We start from the raw sequence: 22263 nt of genomic DNA on the forward strand, positions 1-22263 counted from the left end.
ACAAGAAAACATGTCCCACGGCGTATTTCACCGATTTCCTGTTTATCTCTACCTCAATCAGTTCTTCCGTACTATCTGTCTGTAAATCAATTAGTTAACTTCTGACTGTGTTTCTGTTTGTCTCTGTTAGTCTGTCAGTCTTTCTGTTTGCCTTCTCGATTGCTGGTCTGTCTAGTTGCTCTACCAATGCAAGTTCAAGTCGGTTCGTCTGGTTTTTCCTACTTTTTCTCCTAATATATCTATCGTGTAGCAATCAGTCAGATAAATACCAAATACTTAAAGCTTGTGCTCAACGTGTGAGGGATTTGTGAGCAGCTCAAGAGCCTGGCGCTGGGCCGAGGTTGGGGATGTCACGTGACCTGCCGTCCTACATCGCCGCGAAGACGACTGTAGTGAGGCCCTCAGCATCCTGGTTCAGCGCGAGATGCTCACCACACTGACACCTAGGTCGCTGTAGAAGTAGTTGTAGTCTTGCAGCCCACCTAATCAGGATGGTGTATGTGCCGGAAGAAGATAATGTAGGAGTAGAATGAAAGAAGGGCTTCGCCAGCAGATGAGCGAGAGACGAGTCTCCATGTCCGGGTTTGGAACTGACTGATGTTGCCAGCGGCGGGATTTGTGTGATAAATGTGCTAAAAGATACAATACAACTTGGCGACAACATTTCAAGAGAGAGAGAGAGGCAAGTCATGTGCTTGGTCAATATTTTTCGCTTGATTTTGTTAGTTTTCTTCCTTCATTAATCACACTGACGAAGGCATGGCTTTTTGAAAGTGTTCTCTTGTACGTGTGGACCTTACTTGTTAGTGTAGAAAGCTGGCAGAATATGTACTTTTCTTTGAAACATGTTGCTCTTGTGCAGCCAACACCAACTTATGGAAAACATACCCAAGTCTCAGTGAAAGTTTAATACATTTATATAATTAAGTGTTTTGTATGATTTAGTTTATTTTTCGATAGTAATACTAGGTTAGTAAGTTTCTTAGAAGCTTTTCCTAATCTTTCCCAAAGAAACTGTAAGAAAAGTTTGCAAACACCATCACTTCTTTTCATGTCTTGATTCGGGCATCACACGTTCAGGTCTAACATGTCCAGAAAAAAATATTATGACCCAAACTTGTAAACATTGCACAAAAGAAAAGAATGACAAAAGGTAAGCAAACATTTTCAGATTTGATTAAAGGCTAATACATTTTTCATATGTTTTAATTCTTCTTTCTGAATAAACCGTTTTACAGGCGATTGCACTTTCCGTTATGTAAATAACAGAGAATAAAACCTGAATATTTAAATGTGGCAACGCGATAATAAAGAAATCTTCTAGCACCAGGGTCACCAAACTCTTACATTTATTATAACAGTAAGAATAAAAATACAAATAGTCCATCCTGTACAACCACTAGTCAGTCTTGTAGATAGGTTTGCATATGGCGACGCGGAAGTTAAAGACTTGCGGTGTGTTGGTGTATCAATGGTCCTAGTACTGAACAGCAATGCTTAACATCGTGTTTGTAGATGTGTGTGTGTGAGTGTGTGAGTGTGCTGCTTTCATTTTCAGTCTTTAGAAGACTTAACACGTGTGCACTACTCATGTCCATCATTGAAACCAGGCTCACAGTGCGAGAAGAACATGCAGATGTGAACATGTTGTCTCTCTGAACAGATTGCGGCTGTTCTTTGCCATCGGCGACCAGCTGACCGGACATGACTAACTGAGTTCAACAGGAAGACACAGGGCGGAAAGGGGAAGCCATGAGGCGGGCACTGTCACTGCTGTGTTTCCTCGTCTGCTTGTATGTAAGTGACAGTATCTGTGTGATTGTAATGTTTGTATGTAAGTAAAATACATGTGTAAGTGGAGCACGCAGAACTTGAAACAATTTTCAAGCACGCACTGGCTGAAATAAAAATTGTTGTGCTAGTCGCACTTTATTAGTTTTTCTACCTCCTCTCGCCCGTATTTTGTGGCAGAACAGTTTTTTCCCATTTATCTGGTATGTGCCCTCGATATTTAGCCCACCCCGTCTCTTGTTAAACTTTGTGACTTCTAAAGAATGACTCACGGATCGCTGTCCTCTTTTGTCTTTGCTTCAAGCTTTTGGTCGAAGCTCAAGAGGGCGCCTCAGGTATGTCGACACAATGTTTGACCTGAGTGTCCTGTTCTCTGCCGTAGTTGTGAAGCGAGAGTAAGTGGTTTCCTGGGGGAAAAAAATGAAAACTAAAGAAAAAATGTCTTGTTTCCAAAGTTATAAAACAGTTTCGATACCCCACAAACACTTCTTCATGTTTATCCAGGGCACCTCTGCCTAATCTTTGTAACTTAGGATGTAAGGGTATAGCAGCATCGACTGGATCGGAACACCGTGTTAAAACTTAAAAAAAGAAAACCCAAAACACTTGTCCTTAGATTCTCCATCCTGCCCCAAGTCATCAACTATTCCTAGCTTCATATCTATGGCTGCTGAATTCACACTCCATCGCGCCCAAAGTCGACCAAAGTCTAGGGCAAGACTGAGAGAGGCAGTGTGTGCCTCTTCATGACAGTCAGATGGTGCACGGACTAGCGTTTTTTTTTCCCGCATTGTGTACATTCACCCGAACGCGCATGCGCCGAGAGATGATGAGACACTCTCTTAAGCTCTATGCAACATTGAAAACAAGTTCTAGAATGTCTCGCAAGTTGCCGAGACTTCAGTAATACCAACCTGTCCATTGAGCTCCCACGTTACAAAAAGCGAGTGGCCATTGACCAGAGAGAATGCTCCTCTCAAACACTGCTATTGCCCCACCAAAGACATCGAGCAGGCGTCCTCCTCTTGTCCTTCACACCATTCTCTCCTACAGGTAGCGTCTGGTTGGCCATGTTACAGGTGAGTGCCGCCAGAAGGCTATTGATAATTTATAGGCTGTCTTACCTGAAATTACTGGCAGGTACCGACAGCCCCACCCTCCCAGTACCAATATTCACTAGCAGACACCGCCCCGACCTACATCGGAGTTTGTGAGAAGCTGTGCATTGTATAGATGTCAAACATTTATGCTGCTGAAAGGTTTGATCAAAATATTAAAAATCCGTAATGTGTTTACAGACCATGGAGGAGAAACAGCACAAATACTCCAATGTAATAGTTTCGACACGAATTCAAATTTGTCCCCATCCCTTATTATAACAGATTATCAGGAATCATAGAGGATGGACGGAACCCTATTGGCTTTGTGACCGTACCTGTGACCTGTGATAACCTGAAGGCGATGATCCAACTCGCAACTCGAGTCACAGTTTTAGCCTGGCGACTCCAGAGTTGCTGGCACTTCCTGCAAACTATCACTCAAGTTCTAAATAGACTGATATTTTTACATTTCTGTTATGAATTACAGGTTGCTTGTTATGCTAGTCTTTCGGTGGATGACTCCGTGTCTCTAGTTTTTCCCATCCTCCTCCTCTTCCTCCTCTTCCTCCTCCTCCTCCTCCTCGTCATCATCTGTATTTTCTTTCTTTCAGGAGACCTTGGATGGTGGGGTAAAGTGGGTATTTCATGAACCTCATTGTTAACTGATTCTATCAAAGAAAGAAACATAATAACAAATATCTGTCTGTACAATAAACAGATTATAAAATACTGAAGAACAACGCAGTCCTGGTTCGAGTAATAAATCCTGTAATTGATGCCATTGAATAAGTAAAGTTGTAAGTAAAAGAATTAAAGAGCCTTCATTATTTTTACAAAACGATAACTTTAATTTGATTGAACAGGGCGGTCTGGCGGACATCTGTAACCAAAATGGTGAGTCTAATACCTTTTCAATATTAAGTTAAAGCTCCATTGTTGTAATGTGTGCCTGACTTTAATCCCTTCTAGAGACATCTTTAAACCAAAAGTACCCTAGCTTTTATGTGTTCTCATTTTAAAAAACATGTTTACTCAAACAGTAAACGTCTGTTGTGCAGCGTTTAACACAGGGCTGAGTCTTTCCATGTCATGTACCAAACTCTGAAGGTCCATTCCAAGTACAATACTCTAAGATCAGTGCTGAAGCATTCAATTACTCATTGTCTGGCAGAATTTCACATTCGGGTGTTGTGCTGGTTGTTGGTCATTGGTGTTCTACTTAAAGTAAGGAGATGGTAGAAAATATCCTCTCGTGAGAAATGACGGGAGTCTGAGCGACATCCAAACACACATTGTTTACAAGTATTCAGGGTTAAGGGTTGCTCTCACGTGGAAGCGAATATTACTCAATATGAAAGGAAGATGACATACAGTTACTCTTTTACTTGCCTGCTTTTCTCTCTCCATATCTTTAAATTATTATACAGATAAGTAATATGTAACAAAGACAACGTGTGTTTTAGCATCCAATTCTGGCGGCGTCCAAGACAGACCATTTGGTCCAGGCAAAGTGGGGGTCACATACACGGACAACAGCTGCACGGAAAATGTCACCTGCACCTTGTGTCCTCATAACCAGACAGCCACGCCTCTTGATGCACGTTTTAATGAAAGTGGAGAATCATATTGCATATTTACAAATTTGCCACAAAATGTTCACTACACCGTAAAGATCGCATGTAATGGAATGGAAATTGCACAGAAGAAACTTGAATATTATTTTAACTCAGGTGAGTAATCGTCTTAACATGACAATCATTTTAGCAAACCAGTTACAAAATCGCAAGCTTGTATATATATATTAGCACATCTGGAAACATCTAAACAGTACGAAACATTTTTGAACATTTTCCAGACTGCCATTTGTTAAGGATAGGTTAAAGTATTCTTAAATCTGAGTGAGGAACCTCGCCTAAGATGGTGAGGGTAGCTAGCGTGTCCCCACCCAAAGTCAATAACAAACGGCCTATTTGTTTCGAAAAGAAAATTTCCAGTACAACATTTGTTCGTTTTATAATTATTATTTCTTTTTATAGAATGAGCGTTGCTAACGTAAAGAGTGTAATCTGATAAGTAAACAGTTAGTCCTTAAAGTCTACAAGTATTCTGTCATTGACAATGTGAATATTTAACTTCAAGTCACAGAGTAAATCACCTAGACGTGTTAAATAAATGTTTTCCTAAAAACTAGAAAGCAAAGAAATATTTGATATTTTTTATTTTTAACGATTTGTGTGTAAACTGTTTTTGTAAAAGGGTTTGGATACAATTAATATCTTGGTAACACCATAGAAAAAAATTATTTATATTTGAAATCTTCATCAGATATTTCGTGTCACTTTACAGAACCTGTAAGAAACAGCCCTAATGTAAGCACTTGGTCTCGATCAGCAAGCATCATGATGGAGGCCTTTTGTTTCGCCATGAAAGTAGACATCGGGTACATGATGGTCAACATCAGAGGGGACAACATGGACACGAGCTGTGTGGTGTTCCCGACGTGTGACAAGTGTAATAACAGTTTATGTCCTGAGGTATGTCATCATCGTCACCTCCACCACCACAGCGACCACCACTGTTACCCCCGTTTTAATACTCTCAACTTCACTAACTCTAACCTTCTCTTCTAGACATTTTTACTTTTGAAGTAGCATTTAAATTTATTATGTGATACTAATGTCACGATCGTCCTACAATGATACACGGCAGTAATGTGCTATATCTTGTTATAAAGACGACAACCTGACAGTGGCCTTCCTGTACTTTTGCTGCTAAAAGTAAATTATCTTTTTTAACTCACGGTATTATATATAATGTCAAATTCCTACATATATACATGTCAGTTATTGAGTTTAACAGTATTAGAACCTTCAATAAATCAAAGACTGAATCCAAACGAACAAAAAAAATTATTAATTGTTTACAATGAACTACTACTTTTGCAAAAGTATTTTAAAACTATTTTCGTACTGTCAGTGAAATCATTTGCCTCAAAATATGCATCATAGAATAGAATCCATCTGAAGACATTAACCTCGCCAGAGAGCATAAAAAAAAATACTGAGTCCATCGCAGATTTGAAAGACATGATTCCACTGATCACCTGCACAGCTACTAAAATGCATAAACAGTTACAAGTAATTTAGGACTTGTACACAATTTAAGACTTGTAAATATAGCTAATTAGAAGGCTTTTCTTATCGCTAGCCTCCGTTATCGTGTAGACGTCAACCAAGAATTGATTTTGAGAAATGCGATGAACAGACCAGCTACATCAACATCACTTTGCCCCTCGATAATCTTCGTCCGTCAACAGACTACACGTTTGACTTGTATTACATCTACTGTGACCTCAACACGAATATCATCTCGAACTCTACCATGATGGCAACGACTGGCGCTGGTGGTGAGATGTTTTATGGGAAGACAACTCTGTCATATTCTGGTTACTTTACTCCTTTAACATCTCATCTCAACACGTCTCATCGATAAAAGTCTTTTTTTGATGACTTCGTTTTCCTTACACAGTTTGCAGATATTGGATACACTTGACATGTTTATCAATGTACAGGTGGATTTGTCGGAAGACTTAGTTTCTTTACTGCACAAAACCATTGAGGTGTGTCGTGATGAAGACTTTACACTGTACATTGTAAATAGCAGCCAGACCGTGAGCTGATGATACATAAAATACAATCCGTGATGATATAGTACCTTGTCATAGACATAGGAGGATTTCTTAGTCGGACACAAATAAGAACAGATTTTATGAACAATAACTGACTTTATCGCAACTAAAATAATGCGTCTAAACTTCTTTTTTTAATATATATAGAAACAAGAGACATACCTATACCTGTAACAACAACAAAACTTACATGTGTAGCATCTTTGGTCATATATGTTACATTTAAAGTTATAAAAGAAGGTTAACTATGTTAAAATCTTTTTTGTTAATTAGAAAATAATCATGAACTTGTATTGGAAGGATCTACACCTACCGACGACACCTTTTTATTCTGATTTATCAAAGTTTAAAAAATAAATTTCTCTGTTATCTTAAGCATAACCTATTTACAGTTTAATGCTTTAAAATATTAGTTTAATTTTAGTATAAATATTGTTACACTTACCAATTTTACTATTTTTGTAAAGATCCAGTGAACGTTACAAACATAAACGCCACACCCATCGGACCGAGAAACATTAATGTGACCTGGACCTTACCTTCTCCTGACCCCGCGAACTACACCCTGTACATCACAGACCCTCGGGCCGGAGAGGCGGAAACAGGATGTGACGTGGACACAACGTGGCCGATCGTTATACCCTGGAATGTGACCACATGTAGGTAGTAAAAGGGAAAATAAATTTTGTGGTGTGTGTCGATACGTAATTACGTGGCTCACTCCCACCCGGGCCCGCCATGCTCTCCTCCCTCTGTGAGGCTGTGACATTTACATATCACACAGCAAACACACGGACCACACATGCGGACGCAAACAGTTTCGCACTTTCGTTACCACGTTAAACTCTTTAAATTCTGCAGATGTTGATCATCGTTTACTGGAAGTCAAGATGATTATGGAAATGACGATTTTACGAATGTTTATTGTGGACATATGTTCTGTCGAGACGTTTAAAAGTTAACTTCCATATTTTGACGAGTTTGTACATGTTTACCATGACTACAAACTGACAGGTGTGTCTAATTGAGTGTTGACTGATCTCATGTAACATCGCTGCTCACATCGTTTCCCACAGACAAGGAGAACTCTATCCAAGGCCCCCATGACATCCCGGTGCCCTACCCCTTCTGGCAATACCAGGTGGCGGTGGTGATGTCTACTGAAACAGGCAACTCCACCCCTCAGTGGGTTACAGTCAGAACTCTTCCAGAAAGTAAGTCTGTGAACATTTTACATCAGTCACGTGTCATATACAGCCATCACACATTTAAATACACGATACCCGAGATGTCCTTTAATCTAAAGACATCTTTACTCAACATTTATTTGCTTTCTTCATCTGCTACATCCATCAACTACAAGTATATAGTCATAATGGTTTTTATTATTTAGAAATTGATGCGAGCATGTCATGTAGATTGTGCAGCAAGCAAGTGGTGGGATAGATGAAAATAAAATATGTGTAATGCAGGACAACCACATTGAGCTCTGTTTTCTTCTCTGTGATGTTTCACAGAGTTACTCACTGGTCCTGTGTATACTAGTGATGTGCTTTCATCTGAATTATTGCTGACTCTGTTACAGAGGATTATAATGCCATTGTTACATAAAATTTTACAATGATGATGATAGCAAGGGGTAATCATACACAAATGAATAACCTGATAGCGACTGTGCATGCCTTACACTTACAATGAATAACTTCTCATCTATATATGGAGTGTGCTTGCGTAGCACTTATTAAGATAAAGGAAAGTAGATGAAATGATAAGGGTGTCAGGAGAGTCGATACTCAGACATCTATATGCACCATCCAGTATAGTCAACTAACATGGAATGTCAATATTGATACGGCTGTTAGGATCATCAATGACTATACTTTCTCTGTAAACTCAGGTCCTTCACTTTCAACTTTGTCATCGTCAGTCAGTGAAGGAGTCTTTCATTGCACGCCTTATCATTTGATAAATGTTTTCGTAGTTCCACATTTTGTTCATTGAAATAACAATCCAGTGTTTTATGTCAAAGTTCGATATTCCTTATCATTTCATTTCTCTCCCTTTCAATCTGGCCACTTATTCGCAATGCTAATATTAAAAGCTAATCATCATCGCAGCTTATGCCTTTCACGTGGTTCCAGTGTGATCATAATTAACTTAATATAGTAGTTTGTCTACTACTAAACTTTTTTTTGTGGTTGTTATATTTTTTATAATTTTTCTGTGCTTTCTAGTAAATGCTTTGATGGATAAATAAAATGACGATGTTGTTTGTTGTGGTTTCTGACTAAAGGCCCTGGTGCTGTTTCTCACCTGAATGTAACGAGACGGGAGACTGTAGAAGGTGATATCAAGTGTGGCAATGCAGCCTGGGAGTCGTACAATGATGTCTGTGTGATGTGGGAGGAAGTCTGTCCACGTGAGCGAGGCGACGACATCACAACCTACGAATACAGTCTTAGTAATGGCGGCACACCTGTAAGTCTGGATGTCATACATACTACAGCATGTGTGTAACATCTTATAAACACTGAAGTAATGTCACCCTAGGTTCATAGCATTACAAGTGTATATGCCTAAATATTGAGATATCAGTGTCTGTCTGTATGTTTATTTGTCTTCATGTCTTTTACTCACTCTTTCAGTCCTGTCTTTCGGCCTTACTTTTCTTTCTCTACTATATCTGTCCTCTCAGTCTTCCTGTGTGTATATCTACGTATTAGCCTATATATATATATTGGTGCCCATGAACGCTAAGCAAACTACTAGTTTGTGATAAAGGAATCAATATAACTGACTCTTTAGTATTGTCTATGACTAAAACAGCAAAATCCTTGTCATCAGCTGTAATTAAAAACGCTATCTCACCCGGATTGCTATTCCGGGTTTTAGTCTGAGGTGGCAGGTATGTCCGGACTTAAACTTCCCTGCTGTCCCGCGTCACAGGTCGCTGAACTTAGTGTGAACTATTTGTTCTAGATATGGTGTTTATTATATCAAAATGTTCGTAATAAAGTACATCTTTTTTATATCTTCAGAAGTCTAAGATAGGTCTTGTAGTTCATGGTTTCTTTCCCATTAATCTAATTAATTGATGGTTGACTATATAATTTACCTACTGAAGATCGGATAATGTGTTAAAGAAACCTAGCTGGCGACCAAAGTTGATGCATAATACAGTTTAAGTTTTGTATTTGAAGGAGACAAAGAATGTGAACTGTAAGCCGGGGGATAACCAAGAGAAGCCCGGGAAGAGCCAAGACATGACCAGGACCACGTGCAGCTTCCTGCTTCCTGTGGAGACAGGATCCAACTACAAACTTTGTGTAAGTGAGGTTTTGTCTCATACAGGGGTGGACAAACTTCGGCATCTGGACCTATGGACCGGCCAGTCTCCCAAAATCTGAAGTGCATTTGTTTTCATTTGTTATTCAGCCTAGGTTAATTGAATTGAAGTTTAATTTATGAAGTACAACAGCGTTAGAAACATTCTAACAGACAAAGTAAAACAATAACAAATAACACAGCTGACATGTCTGATGGAGTCGTTAACATCGGGGAGGCTGCCTTCAAAGGAAATGCTGGTTTTAAAGTTCTATTGTGAGCGATTTCAAGCAACTTTCAATTGACATTTTTGCCTTATTCTTCAGATGACAGCGATAGGACAAACAAACAAGGGTCTTACCAACTGTACCAGTTTTCAAGTCCCACCGATGAAACCAAACATCACCAATAAACAACAGCACCAAGCCCGTGAAATTCCGACACAAAAGCATCAGACAAAATTCACCCTGTCATTGACATCATATTGCTTCATGACATCGGACATCTTTGGGAAAGTCGTCAACAATGGATTCGTGATTTCCAAAAGTAAATCCATTGGTCGTTTTCTGCCATTTAGAGAAAAAAAAAATCTACCAAACAATTAATCTTTCAGGAATAAGGAATAATGTTAAACATAAAATGTGTCACAAATAAAAGAGAACCAAATACTTTATTATTCCCGTTTCTATAAAAGTGGAAGGGATCCTATTTTAATTACAATGTCGTTATTCACAATTAAAAACAGTTTTAATTGGCGATGTATTAGACCTTAGTTCTGTTGGGCTCATCCTGTTAACTTTAAGTTTGACACTAAATTGAGTCTATGGTGGAAACAAACCACATGTACAGGGAATGTATATTTTAATATGACGCTTTTACTTGTTATGTTCATTTCTGTGTCTTTTATGTTAGTTTTTGATAATAATCTAAAATGAACATCTTAATGAACCTTTACTATACTTATGGATTAGTAAACATATATGTATAAAAACGTTGTGTGTTTACGATTGTAGTTTATCAAGAATTTCATTTATTTTTAGAAACATGGACAAATGATGTCAATTTATATAATCTACCGACATGGTACAACAGATCCATGGGCTACTACCAGATTCGACCATCTTTTCTCAGTAAGTGAAGAAGTTGATGTTGAGTTGTCTTTCAGCATTGTAAAATGATCAGCGACATTTAATAGCTATCAATGTGTTCTCAACCTCAAGACATTGTTACCTGGCGATGTTTATTTATAAGCTGTCCTCCAAGAAGGAGTTTCCACGCTCGGGTGGATGATGTACTTGTTTTTCAAGTGCCCGTCCTACCCCGACTCAAGCCTCATCATCAGTATTGCTAAATAATTGTCTTTTAGTAATTTCTCCTTATGGCTTGGGAGATTTTAGAGTTTAAACAGATTTTTGTTCTGACAATTCTTACTCTATTTACTGTAATTTACTGTCTTTCTACTTACTTCTGCAATGCATTGATTTTATTTTCTTAGTATATTCTCCTTGATCTCATATAATCTTATTAAAAAAATAAAACTTTGATAGTGTTCAAGTTTGCAGGAACTTAGAAGGTTTCTCTTGAAAAGACAAGTAATGATGGAGGCTGGCCAAGAGTGTTTGCATCATTGCCGTTCCTTGATACTGAGCTTGGCTGTTACACTTTGTTTACAATAGTATGCTATAGTGGCCCGATGACAAGATCATCTCCAACATCACAGAGCTGATGGGCTCTCACACATTTTATTTTTACCAATAGTAAGCTTGATAGCCAAGTCCATGGTGTCGGTAAAATGGTCACAAGTCTAAAAACCAAAGGAATTGCAGATATTGTACTGGTCTAGTATGCTTCTCAATCAGAATATATAACAAATTCAAAATTTCTTGTTCAAGAGACATAGAGAGAATAAAAATATTCTTTTTTTTTTCTAAAGTTATGAGTTTTTTTTTAGCTTTATAGTACATCGTTTTGTTGTAGAAAACCATCCGACGTCATGTGGTAGCAAACGAGACTTCACTGTTGGTAATGAGAACTGTGACCTCCCGGTGGTCAAGCCGTACTGCAATGGACCCCTTGATCCTGGTACTACATATTCGTAAGTGCAGTTTGCTCTTAGGTTGTCCTTTATAATGTTTTACAATTTTAGTACAGACATATTAAATCTGGGTGCTCACAGCCTTTTCTTTGTTGTCCCCATTTATCTGTTTGTGTTTTATATTTAATTTTATCTCTACTGCAACCGCAGTACATTAAAGGAGCAACCTTGTGAAAGATTCTTGCATTACGTCCGCCATTTTTATCTACTGTAAACAATTAGTATTAGAGTACAGAGAATATGAGATGTATATCAGTGTGACTGACATTTTCAGAGTGACTGCCTTTGTGTGTACGAAGGATGGGTGCGACACAGTGCCTGTTGCCAAGGACATCACCACACAAGGTCTGATATCATCCAGTTTACAACCCCGCACTTTCTTATAGTCTTTGGCGGTGACCCTTGTCTATCAGCGTAAGGTGGCCATTACAATGACCAGTTTAGATACAAATGTTGTTAGTACGATAAACCTAAATGTAACCGATACAAACAGGTCTTGTAACACTTGGCGGCTTACATACACACCTGAAGTGTGCTATTTTTATCCTCATGCTTATTTTTAGCGATTAGATCTGTGGCCAAGATCTGAGGACAGTCACTTGAAGTGACGTGACATAGTGACGCAACTAACTTCCTATTGCATCATCACATGACGCGTAAAGGAATTCCGATTGTTTGGGTAAACAAACATGGAGTCTGTCTAGGAGATGACATGGTCTGGTACAATATTGTCCTACACGGTTTAATGACATTCCAAGCCGACAATGATAATAGAGTAGGCTAGTGTAGTGATCGGCATGGACTTAACATAGTGTTAGCGTAGCCAGGTAGTCATAGTAACAGCTAGACCGCTAGGCGTCCTGATTGGCCGGTACATGGTAAGAGTTGCCAGGGTTAGGTAGGTAACGACTTCACCAGGAGCCACGGGTATTTAGAGACAAGCGAAGTAAAGACCTACACACTAGCAAAGGGCGGGAGGGTTGTGTCGTGCGCCGTTGGTGTTTTCCACCATCGTGGAGACCAGGTCTGGCTGGTAAGTCAGTCGCTGGATGTTGGTGGCAGGATGTCCCTTCTTGAGTTTATGTTTTATGATCATGCTTCGATTTGGATACAAGTGTTGGACGGTCATGTTTACATACACTTCTGTGTTCTTACTCTTTTGATTTGCAGCTGGACTAAATAATATCATTTAGGGTTCTGTCTGGCTCTCTTGACAGAGGCGTCACAGATAAGTGACAGCGACTCGGCAGTGTCCTTGATCTGGTCCTCTCATATCATCACCCGCATTTAGTTCAGTTCTCAGTTCTCATTTCTGTTCCCTTTTGACATTACAATTGTTAAGCGTTGGTCGGGCCTTTCTGTTTTGTTGAAAAAGGCAGATGAGGGCGTGGTCACACAATGTTCTCACTAAAACACTACATCCTATAATCAGGCTCATGATAGTAAAATACTGGCATACACCTTCACGATGCAGGATCTTTCCGAATCTGAAACATTTTCAAAATTAGCAAGCTTATCCTGGGGACAAAAATGTAAACTTAGAATGAGTAGCTGTTCTTAGAGGCAAAGAAGACGCCAGCAGAACTATTATCAAACGGTATCACTGGCTATCTTTGCTGTCCATGTGTGTCGATTGTGAACAGGTAATAAGTATGTTCTTTGATCATATAAATTTGGTTCTTGCACCGCTTCTGCAAGTAATTTAAATATATTTTAGTTTGTGAGAAGAAAACCTGTGTAGTGATTCACACTGCGCATTTTCACTGTGTTTGTGATGGATAGAACTGTGGAGGTCGCTAGGTTTCAGCACATCTGCTCTTTCTAACTTCTCGTAGTGAGAAAAGTTTAGTCGAGTGGCCTGCTGCAGTGAACAGCTTGTCATCGTCCTCTCCAATGCTCAGTTAGAAACCTGTTGCCATGACAAAGTTTTAGTCAAATGTATAAACAAATGTTTTTATAATTTGCTTTTAAGAGTTCTATTTTAAGAGTTTTATTTTTTCATGCCTTAACACGCGTGTGTGTGTGGATGCTCATGTTTGAATGAATGTGTGAATGTGTGAGAGTGTGTAAAAAAGAAAGTGAGAGATGAAGAGCTTATAACTTTATTTATGAGCTCACCCCTTCTATGCTGCATTAACCTTGATATTTCTAAATCTCTTCTTAAATTCTGTATTTTGTGTTAAAGTATTTATTTTAAAATTAAAAATTGTGTGCAATAATAATGTTATTTTCCTAACAGAATTCGGTTTGTGTTTATCTTTTAGAAGAGCCAGGTGTATCGCCATACACTGTTGTTGCTATCTGCCTCGGTCTTCTGTGTATTCCACTGCTGGGATTTCTGTTTTACCTTCTCTTCTGGCGTGACAGGTAAATAACAACAGTGTACCTACAACACCTCAACTAGTTACCGGGTTATTGTTTCTGCTTAATAGTAAATTTCTATCATTTTTTTTTATATCTGTAACTAGTGTCATTTATTCATATTAACATTTTGTAGCGCAAAGATCAAAGCACAATACCTTCTAAACTATTCTGACAGCTACTTAGCTAAACCCGCAGACTATTGTATTAATCATGTATATTTTAATAAAATAACACATTTCATGTTAACATATTGTGTCACAATCATTTTTGTACTTATTAGAGAATGAGCTTCCCTTTTCTTCCCTTCTCATTCTTCTTGGACTCCTATGGTTCCTCTAACTGTAATTATTCTGTCTTTCTGACTGGAGCTCAATTTGTACATGTGTGTGTGTGTTTGTTACAGAGGCAAGAGGGGTTCTCTGGATGTGCAGCACGTGATGCGGGTGGTGTCACGGTAGGTGGACTTTGGTGCTGGTGACTGATTTCTGGTGATATGTCTCTAAAGTTAGCAGGATACTGTAGTCAGTGCTTCACCTTACACTTCATTTCTCTTTCACCTCATTTTGCATATTTCACAAATCGGTGAATAGTTGACTAAGAATAGCCCTGGAGCATGAATGAACAAAACCCGCTATATATCTTTACTCTGAATACATTTGCATTTGTGAAATTATTTCAAACGACTGTGTGTGAGTGCGTGCTTGTATATAGACTTATACCTCAAATTGTATATGAACACCTATATATACATGTGTGTGTCTGTAGACCTATACCGCTGTCCAAGCTTGAGCAGGAGGTCACCAAGAAGGAGGCGCACGACTGGCTTTTGTTGAGAGAAGAATACGAGGTACTGTGTGTCACAAGTACTCTTATAGAAATTTTGAATAATTCGATCTTCTATGATTATGATCATGATTGTTATAAAAAATTCAAATACATATTGTTATTAAAACGTGCTTAGTTCGAACTATCCAAATTAACTGACATGCCCTAAATAACAGATTTGATAATTCTTATGCTAATCGAAGCAGAGACAACTGCTTTAAAATGTTTATCAGCATTGAAACATGAAATTAAAAACAAAAATTGACAAGACTTTAAAGAACAAGGGGTTTATTGATAGTATTTTACGACCTGAAACTCATTGACGATGATGTTACAAACCCTGTTACAGGATATCCAGCATTGCAGCAAAAAGTCTTCTTGCTCCAACAGCTTTCTTGAGTGTAACAGGGGCAAAAACCGTTTTGCGGACATCAGTGCCTGTGAGTTGGTACATTACCATGATAAATAGAAGTTTATTCAGTTTTTAAATTAATTTCATTACGTGAATGAGCTTCAAACTATTAAAAGGTAATTAATCTGCAGATGACCACAGTCGGGTCTCTCTGTCAGTTGAAGACGCCATCGAGGGAAGCGACTACATCAACGCCAACTTCATACCTGTGAGTTGATGCTCTTGCCTGGTGTACATTGTTGTACAGGAGCTGCCAAACCTAGATTCTGTGGCTACCTGTGCAAAGGGCTTAAAGTAATATTAATTCACTAGAACTGTTCTAAGCTTCTTTAAACTTTGATGTGTGCCACGTCCACCTCAAACACGCTGGTGAAGCACTACCGTGGGAACAACTTAGTGTGCATTCTTACCTTTCATGCTTTCAACTAAGGTTGAAGTTATTAAATAGTCAAAATTAAACTAATGTTTAATGAGTATACAGTGTAGGGTGTAGTTCAGAAATAGCGGCGATATGAAAGTCTCATTCATTCGTCGATTGGTTTCTCAAAATAGTCATGTCTCACAATTGTTCGCTGTCATCCTATATTTTCTCTCACAATGTAGAAGGATCTAGAAGCTTCTTATACAGTAAATTATTTCTCTTTCATGCACACGAGACTCACTAGCAAGTTACTTCCCTTTCATACACAATAAGACATTTTTACTAAAAGACACAAACACATCCGTGAAGCCTGGTGTTTAGTACCTTGACCTTCAATTTAGCATATACTGTATATTGGATGCAAATATTAAATAATAGGTCTTTTCAGACTGATATAAATATACAATGGTATACTATAGATAAAAATGAGACGGAAATAATTTGTTAGAACAAAAAAATTGCGCATTATCTTTTGTCATCGCTCGGAACATGAAAAAACTATTTTATTCGTTTTTTTGCCAGGGTTTAACCGCGAGTGATGAGTTCATCGCCACCCAAGGCCCCCTGCCGGCCACCCGGAAGGACATGTGGCGCATGGTGTGGGAGCGCCAGGTACCCATGATCATCATGCTCACACAGATCGTCGAGCGGGGCAGGGTGAGGACCATCTACCCTTACGACCTAGACTAAGTATCTGGCATTCTTGAACCGAGAAAATGTGTAGAAATGTTTTAAGACATGAATGTTGTGCAGAATCTCCTCCTCACATGTGTTCCTCCCGACATTCTTATAAAAATAAAGGCTGCTGATAGTCACTATTTCCAAGTATTTCGAAGGGCGGTATCGTACACAATGTTTGACACTTACTCAAACCGCTACCACCAGGGTAGGAAATAATTTCATGTTTAATTTTTTTTACTAGTATTATTGAAATTATTAAGAATAAAATATGGAAAACGCCCATCTGACGTTGATTTTATTTTAATAAAAAACTCTTTTAGCTATTCAAAAGAGACTTTTTTTATGAGCGTGCATCTTGTTTCCTAAAAGATTCGTATAAGACCACACTCATGGAAGAATAAAACATAATTTATCTTTTTAGAAATAAAAATAATTAAACGAAAGTGACTTAAATGAAATGACTGTCAAACAGACACCTGTATAACCGTGTATGTTAATTTGTTGCTCAGGTCATGTGTGACCTGTACTGGTCGTCTACACCAGGAGATGTCAAAGAGTATGGACAGGTGATTGTGCGCACCTTGTCTGTGTCCACGACAGATGACTACACCATCACCACCTTCTCCCTCAGACATGACCAGGTAACATGTAGACATGTATCTTGCATCTTTAGTTATTCTAATCGTGAAGATAAATTAATTCGTCGGTTAGTTTATTTTCTGTTAGTCTCTTCCCTAAGTGTTTAAGTTTGAAATTTACGAAAATGTATGATATATATGTGTGTCGTATCAATAAATGATAAATAAATACTGTGACTAAGACGTCTATACAAAAAATACAACTTTCAGGATAAAGTTCTTAAATTATGTATGCATTAATATATCATAAAATGTTGTGCTCACATGTTTTAGGAAACTATTTGTTATAAATTTATAGTAAGCAGGACAAGTGTTATTGCCTTTTTATTTTTAAATGTTTGCATAAACAATGGTTTATCAATTTTATAGGCTAAAAAGGACGATAACTATGTTTACAGCTAATTAAGTTTTTCTTTCTTACCCTGTATAAGCACATGTTTATTGTACTTGTCCCTCACAAAGGGTAATTACCTCTTTCCGACCTAAAGACATATCAGCGCCGTGTTCTGATAAACTTGTGCATCCTCAGTGTAAAATGCATGAAGGGGGTGTGTAAATGATGAAACCTTGTCCCCCTAACAGGTCCCTGACGAGGAGCGAGAGCTACTTCACCTGCACTACCTCAAGTGGCCGGACATGACAGCTGACGTGTCGCTGGACTCCATGATCCACTTCCTGTATGTCGTCAGACACATGCTTCCGGAGAACTCTCCTGGACCGATCGTCGTCCACTGCAGGTACAACTTTCAGCAGCCAAAGAAGACCGAAACACTTTTCATCATTACAATTTTTCTACGGTCATGAGAGTAAATATTTCTGTAATACAGAGCTTGATTCCTGTATAACATCGCACATTGAAATACAATCCCCCCACCCCCAAAAGAAAAAACAACAACAAACAAACAGATTTAGTGAGATCTGTCTGCATATTTTTGTATGTATTGGGGTCAGTCTGACTTGTGTCCACTCTCTCACCAGTGCCGGCGTGGGTCGCACGGGGACGTACATTTGTCTGGACTACGTCATGCAGTTCATTCAGGAGAGAGCCCTCGACGAAAGGCTGGACATTTTGAAGTTTGTTCTGCGCATGCGTGAAAATCGTTGCCGCATGGTGCAGACAGATGTAAGTGTTATGTACCTTGTGGTTCTTGTACACTTCGGTCACAAACAAGCACGTGGGACTCGTCTTTTTCTTCCTACACTTCCCATTACATGTCTGCAGACGTTTGTGTTCACAGTATTGTCACAGCTTGCAAAGCTGCTTTATTTCAATGCAAGGAATAATGCATAGGTAATGAAGAATGTTTGCTTCGAGAATATTCATTCCTATACAATTAAATTATCACTAGCTTAATTCATTCTCAGATTACAAAAAAAGCTGATAGAAAAGAATTTTTAAAAAACCAACACAAGAAAAAAGAAGGGAGGAGGAATAGAGAGAACATAGATTCATTCATCAACAGCATTTGCATATCAAGTGTGAATAGATAGAATAAAATTCTTCAACTTGAAACTCAAAATAAAAATGAAAAAGCAAGCACTCCGCCACTGTAAATGGCATTAGAGAATGAAAACATTGTATTTCTTTTGTTTTGCTTTCACCGTCCTTTTTTTGTTCCCTTCTTCCTATTTTTAGTTTTTTCTGCTTTGCAGAACCAGTACATCTTCATCCACCAGTGCGCGCGCCACCTGATGGCGATGAGGCGCAAGCGGGAGTCTGGGGAGGATGTGGAGCTGGCGGTGCACGTGGCGCCCTTCAACAGTTCCGCCTCGCTGACCAGAAACGACGAGAAGCCCGGCAAGAGGGCCAGCGACGAGAACGGCAGCGCGTCGGAGGGCGCCGACGCCGACACCGTGGAGGCCGACATGAACGACGAGGACGTGGCGGAGGACGACAAGCTCATCAACGTCCCTGACAACGGTTAGTGACGTCGAGCACTTCATGCAGTACACTGTACCACTTTCTGTTATCCTTCCATCAGTACGTCTGTTGTTTATTCTTCCCCCATGACTGCCTGTACTTGAGAACAGAAGGTCTAGAGTAGTTTTACTTGAAGTTAGACTTTCTACATGTCTTTTATAGTAATGTGTTTCACTTACGACAGAATATGTTAATACGCCAAGTTTATTTTTTTAAAAAGAAACAAAATCTACTGAGTCTGGTGTTTGTGTTTTCAGAAGAAAAGTCCGTTGAAGACATGCCTCTAGCAGCGTCCAGCACTGAACAGTTATGTTCGGAGTAAGCAGTTGGTATGTGTTGCCTTTGTACACCTACACGTCGGTGCCTTTGAACTGAGCTGCGCTCACAGTGTGAATGAAATAACACACCATGGTGATCATCCACTTGAAGGACAATGTGTTTCATGACATACATGTGTTTCTTGCCATCGACTACACGCTATCTACACAGATTATGAAGAGTGGCTCATCGTCCAAATCGTGTCGAGTGATTAATGTCATACACCGACATATCATCACTGGCTCTCAAGAGTGGCTGTGCAGAATCTCCTTTGAGAGAATGGAGGATTGTTATTTATAGCCGGAGACGCCAAGTTCACAATAATTCAATTTGATGATCTTTTATTTGTAAATTTGTTTAATTAAAAGAAATGCAATATTTGTGACTAAGATCTCAAACACTGACCATGACATGCTTTTATGGGTTGAAAATTCGCACAGTCTCATCAATTCTTAGTTCAAATTAATGTAGCGATATACCTGCTGTATGACAGCGATTCACACAAAAATGTTAAACTGCCAAAATATATATAGAAGCACTTGTATTATATGCAACTCCTTAACAATCGACTTACATTGAAAAGTATTTTATGCTGTATATATTCTGGCACCATGTCTTCCTGAACAGTGAACACCCAGACCTTAGAGATATCAAGATTTACTGTGCGATGCAAGAATTGTACAACCACTATTTAACATGTGTTATAAAGGACATGTACAAAGGATTGTTGAAGATGCTTAAATGCAGAAAACTTGACAAATATCTCATTTCACTGAGCAGCACATTTGAGGCTCGTTCTGTCGTTTACTAATTGTTTGAAAAAGTACATTGAGAGAGGACTTAAAAGTATTAACGACAGTATTAATGCCCTCGTTATTATTATTATTTGTAGCAGCATTGTACATACAGAAAATAGTTTATTGTGTTAGCCTCGCCCATCTACTGGTTTTATATTTGTCTTCACCCGTTTGCTTAGTAAATAATGTTTTATTTTGTTTTCGTCACATGTCTTTGGAATCTATATCAGATGTAAAATGTTTTAAGGAAAAAAAAATTCGTTTATATTTTCTGCTGTTTTCTTTCAGTGTAATTTTTCATTGGTTTGAAGTTAGAAATACAACGAAAAGAATTTTGATTTGCAGTGCTTACGATAACTGTCAGTATAATTTTTTCGAAATCAGTTAGCTACTCATGTACTTACATCACTTACACAGCAGCGTGCTATGTAATCAAAATACAACCTGCACATAAAATGAGCTGCCTTATTTTTAATTTTGTGTAAAGTATTGTTAGCTATACTTAGTCTAGAATAAAACATCTATATTTCTATCAAAGTTGCTTCAATATAGGATAATAATCATTCTTAAATAAAGCTATTTTGTTTAACAAGACTTTAGTGAGGCTCTTTCTCTTTATATATCATTTTGGGAAAAAACTACTCAAGCAAAATCCTTTTTACGAATTATTAAACAGCAGCTTTAATGTACAGTGGATAAATGACATCTTTATTTTTTACTGTTTTGCAATAGTCATATACCCTTTTTAATGTTTCCTTAATTAACAGCACATTACGACAGGAACAAATATAAAAACTTATACTTGTGCAAGAACAAAAATTCAGTGTTTGGCTGTTTATTATTTTATCCGTTGTTTATTAATATCAAAGCTTTAGCAATAAGTAAACTTTCATTAGAACTGAGACATTTTCTGACACATGTTCCTATAGTAATATGACATAAGGTAATAATTTTAATGAAAACAAAATGTCAATTTACCATCTTAGCCTTTTGTATATTAATTGGCCAAAAACTATGGAAATATACATGTATCTGAGATTTTGAAAGGTGTTAAACATAATGTATTCAAAAACATTCCTCAGGTGTTGCTCAACATATCGAGATATTTCAAGATAGCATTTGCACTGAGATTTACTAAGCATTTTACATTGTTTCATATATTGTTATGACACTTCTTGCCATTACAGTTATTGCATCACTGATTGTTACATATAACAGTACCAAACCTACTTTTTAAAAATGTATAAGCAAATTATATTGCAGTAGCTGCAACATCAAACTACACATATGTTTTTCAAAAATGATAAATGTCCAATTTTATAAGATACTTGTTGTTAAGAAGTCAACATTTTATTTTAAAATGTAATAAATAAGTGGCACAAAATTATTTATGAATTGTGTTGTCCATGTATCACTGTCATTTCTTAATGACAAAGTTGATAAAATTATTTTTAAACAAGCCTCAGAAAATCACCTAATGCATCTAGAATATCTTTAAACCTATTACATCAAAGTCTAACTATCGTTTATTTTAAGTTTGTTTTCTCTTGGAACTAGACATGTACAGCCGTTTGTTTGCACGGCAGGTATTCTGGGGAAGTCTTTGTTATGATTTTCAGGGGAGGTAAAGTATACAGTGTCTTCGTATGCTACAGTAACAGAGTTCTTTCCCCTTAGTCATTTCTTAATTAGTTTTCATGTGCTGGAAGCTGTTTCATTGGAACCTCCCATTTGCTAGCTAAATACATCTTAACGGGTCACATGTCGTAAACTAGACAATGACATAAGGAAGCATCAAACAAAATGGAAAACATAAAAAATCATATTTGTCCACAGTTTCTTCATGCTGCACCACAACTTGACTCTCGTCCTAGCTCATCTGAATGCA

General features: G+C 38.1%; 1 protein-coding gene across 2 annotated transcripts; it reads left to right on the forward strand.

Annotated features, from left to right (window-relative positions):
- The first annotated feature begins 382 nt into the window (after positions 1-382).
- On the forward strand, positions 383-21899 carry LOC112566217 (tyrosine-protein phosphatase 10D-like). Of its 2 annotated transcripts, none has more exons than XM_025242243.1 (25): positions 383-682; positions 1666-1797; positions 3755-3785; positions 4355-4621; positions 5238-5425; positions 6099-6297; positions 7047-7238; positions 7656-7793; positions 8873-9057; positions 9780-9905; positions 10230-10449; positions 10944-11033; positions 11881-11998; positions 12273-12343; positions 14263-14365; positions 14766-14816; positions 15128-15209; positions 15537-15627; positions 15731-15807; positions 16543-16677; positions 17211-17342; positions 17922-18076; positions 18318-18462; positions 18993-19260; positions 19518-21899. In XM_025242243.1, the coding sequence occupies exons 2-25, from the start codon at positions 1753-1755 to the stop codon at positions 19580-19582; spliced, it is 3174 nt and encodes a 1057-aa protein (XP_025098028.1). In that variant the 5' UTR covers positions 383-682; positions 1666-1752; the 3' UTR covers positions 19583-21899. The 2 variants fall into 2 exon arrangements, with proteins under 2 accessions (XP_025098028.1, XP_025098027.1); XM_025242242.1 differs by having other exon boundaries at positions 384-678; positions 1662-1797.
- Positions 21900-22263: the final 364 nt, after the last annotated feature.

Source organism: Pomacea canaliculata, linkage group LG6 (assembly GCF_003073045.1).
Source record: "Pomacea canaliculata isolate SZHN2017 linkage group LG6, ASM307304v1, whole genome shotgun sequence".
NCBI classification, from domain to species: Eukaryota; Metazoa; Mollusca; class Gastropoda; order Architaenioglossa; family Ampullariidae; genus Pomacea; species Pomacea canaliculata.

Bases quoted from the DNA above. Each gene is read 5' to 3' on its own strand.
- LOC112566217 (XM_025242243.1), top strand. From the start codon at position 1,753: ATGAGGCGGGCACTGTCACTGCTGTGTTTCCTCGTCTGCTTGTAT. The intron at 11,999-12,272 runs GTAAGTGCAGTT...TGACATTTTCAG, and splicing joins GATCCTGGTACTACATATTC to AGTGACTGCCTTTGTGTGTA. The intron at 16,678-17,210 runs GTGAGGACCATC...TTTGTTGCTCAG, and splicing joins AGATCGTCGAGCGGGGCAGG to GTCATGTGTGACCTGTACTG.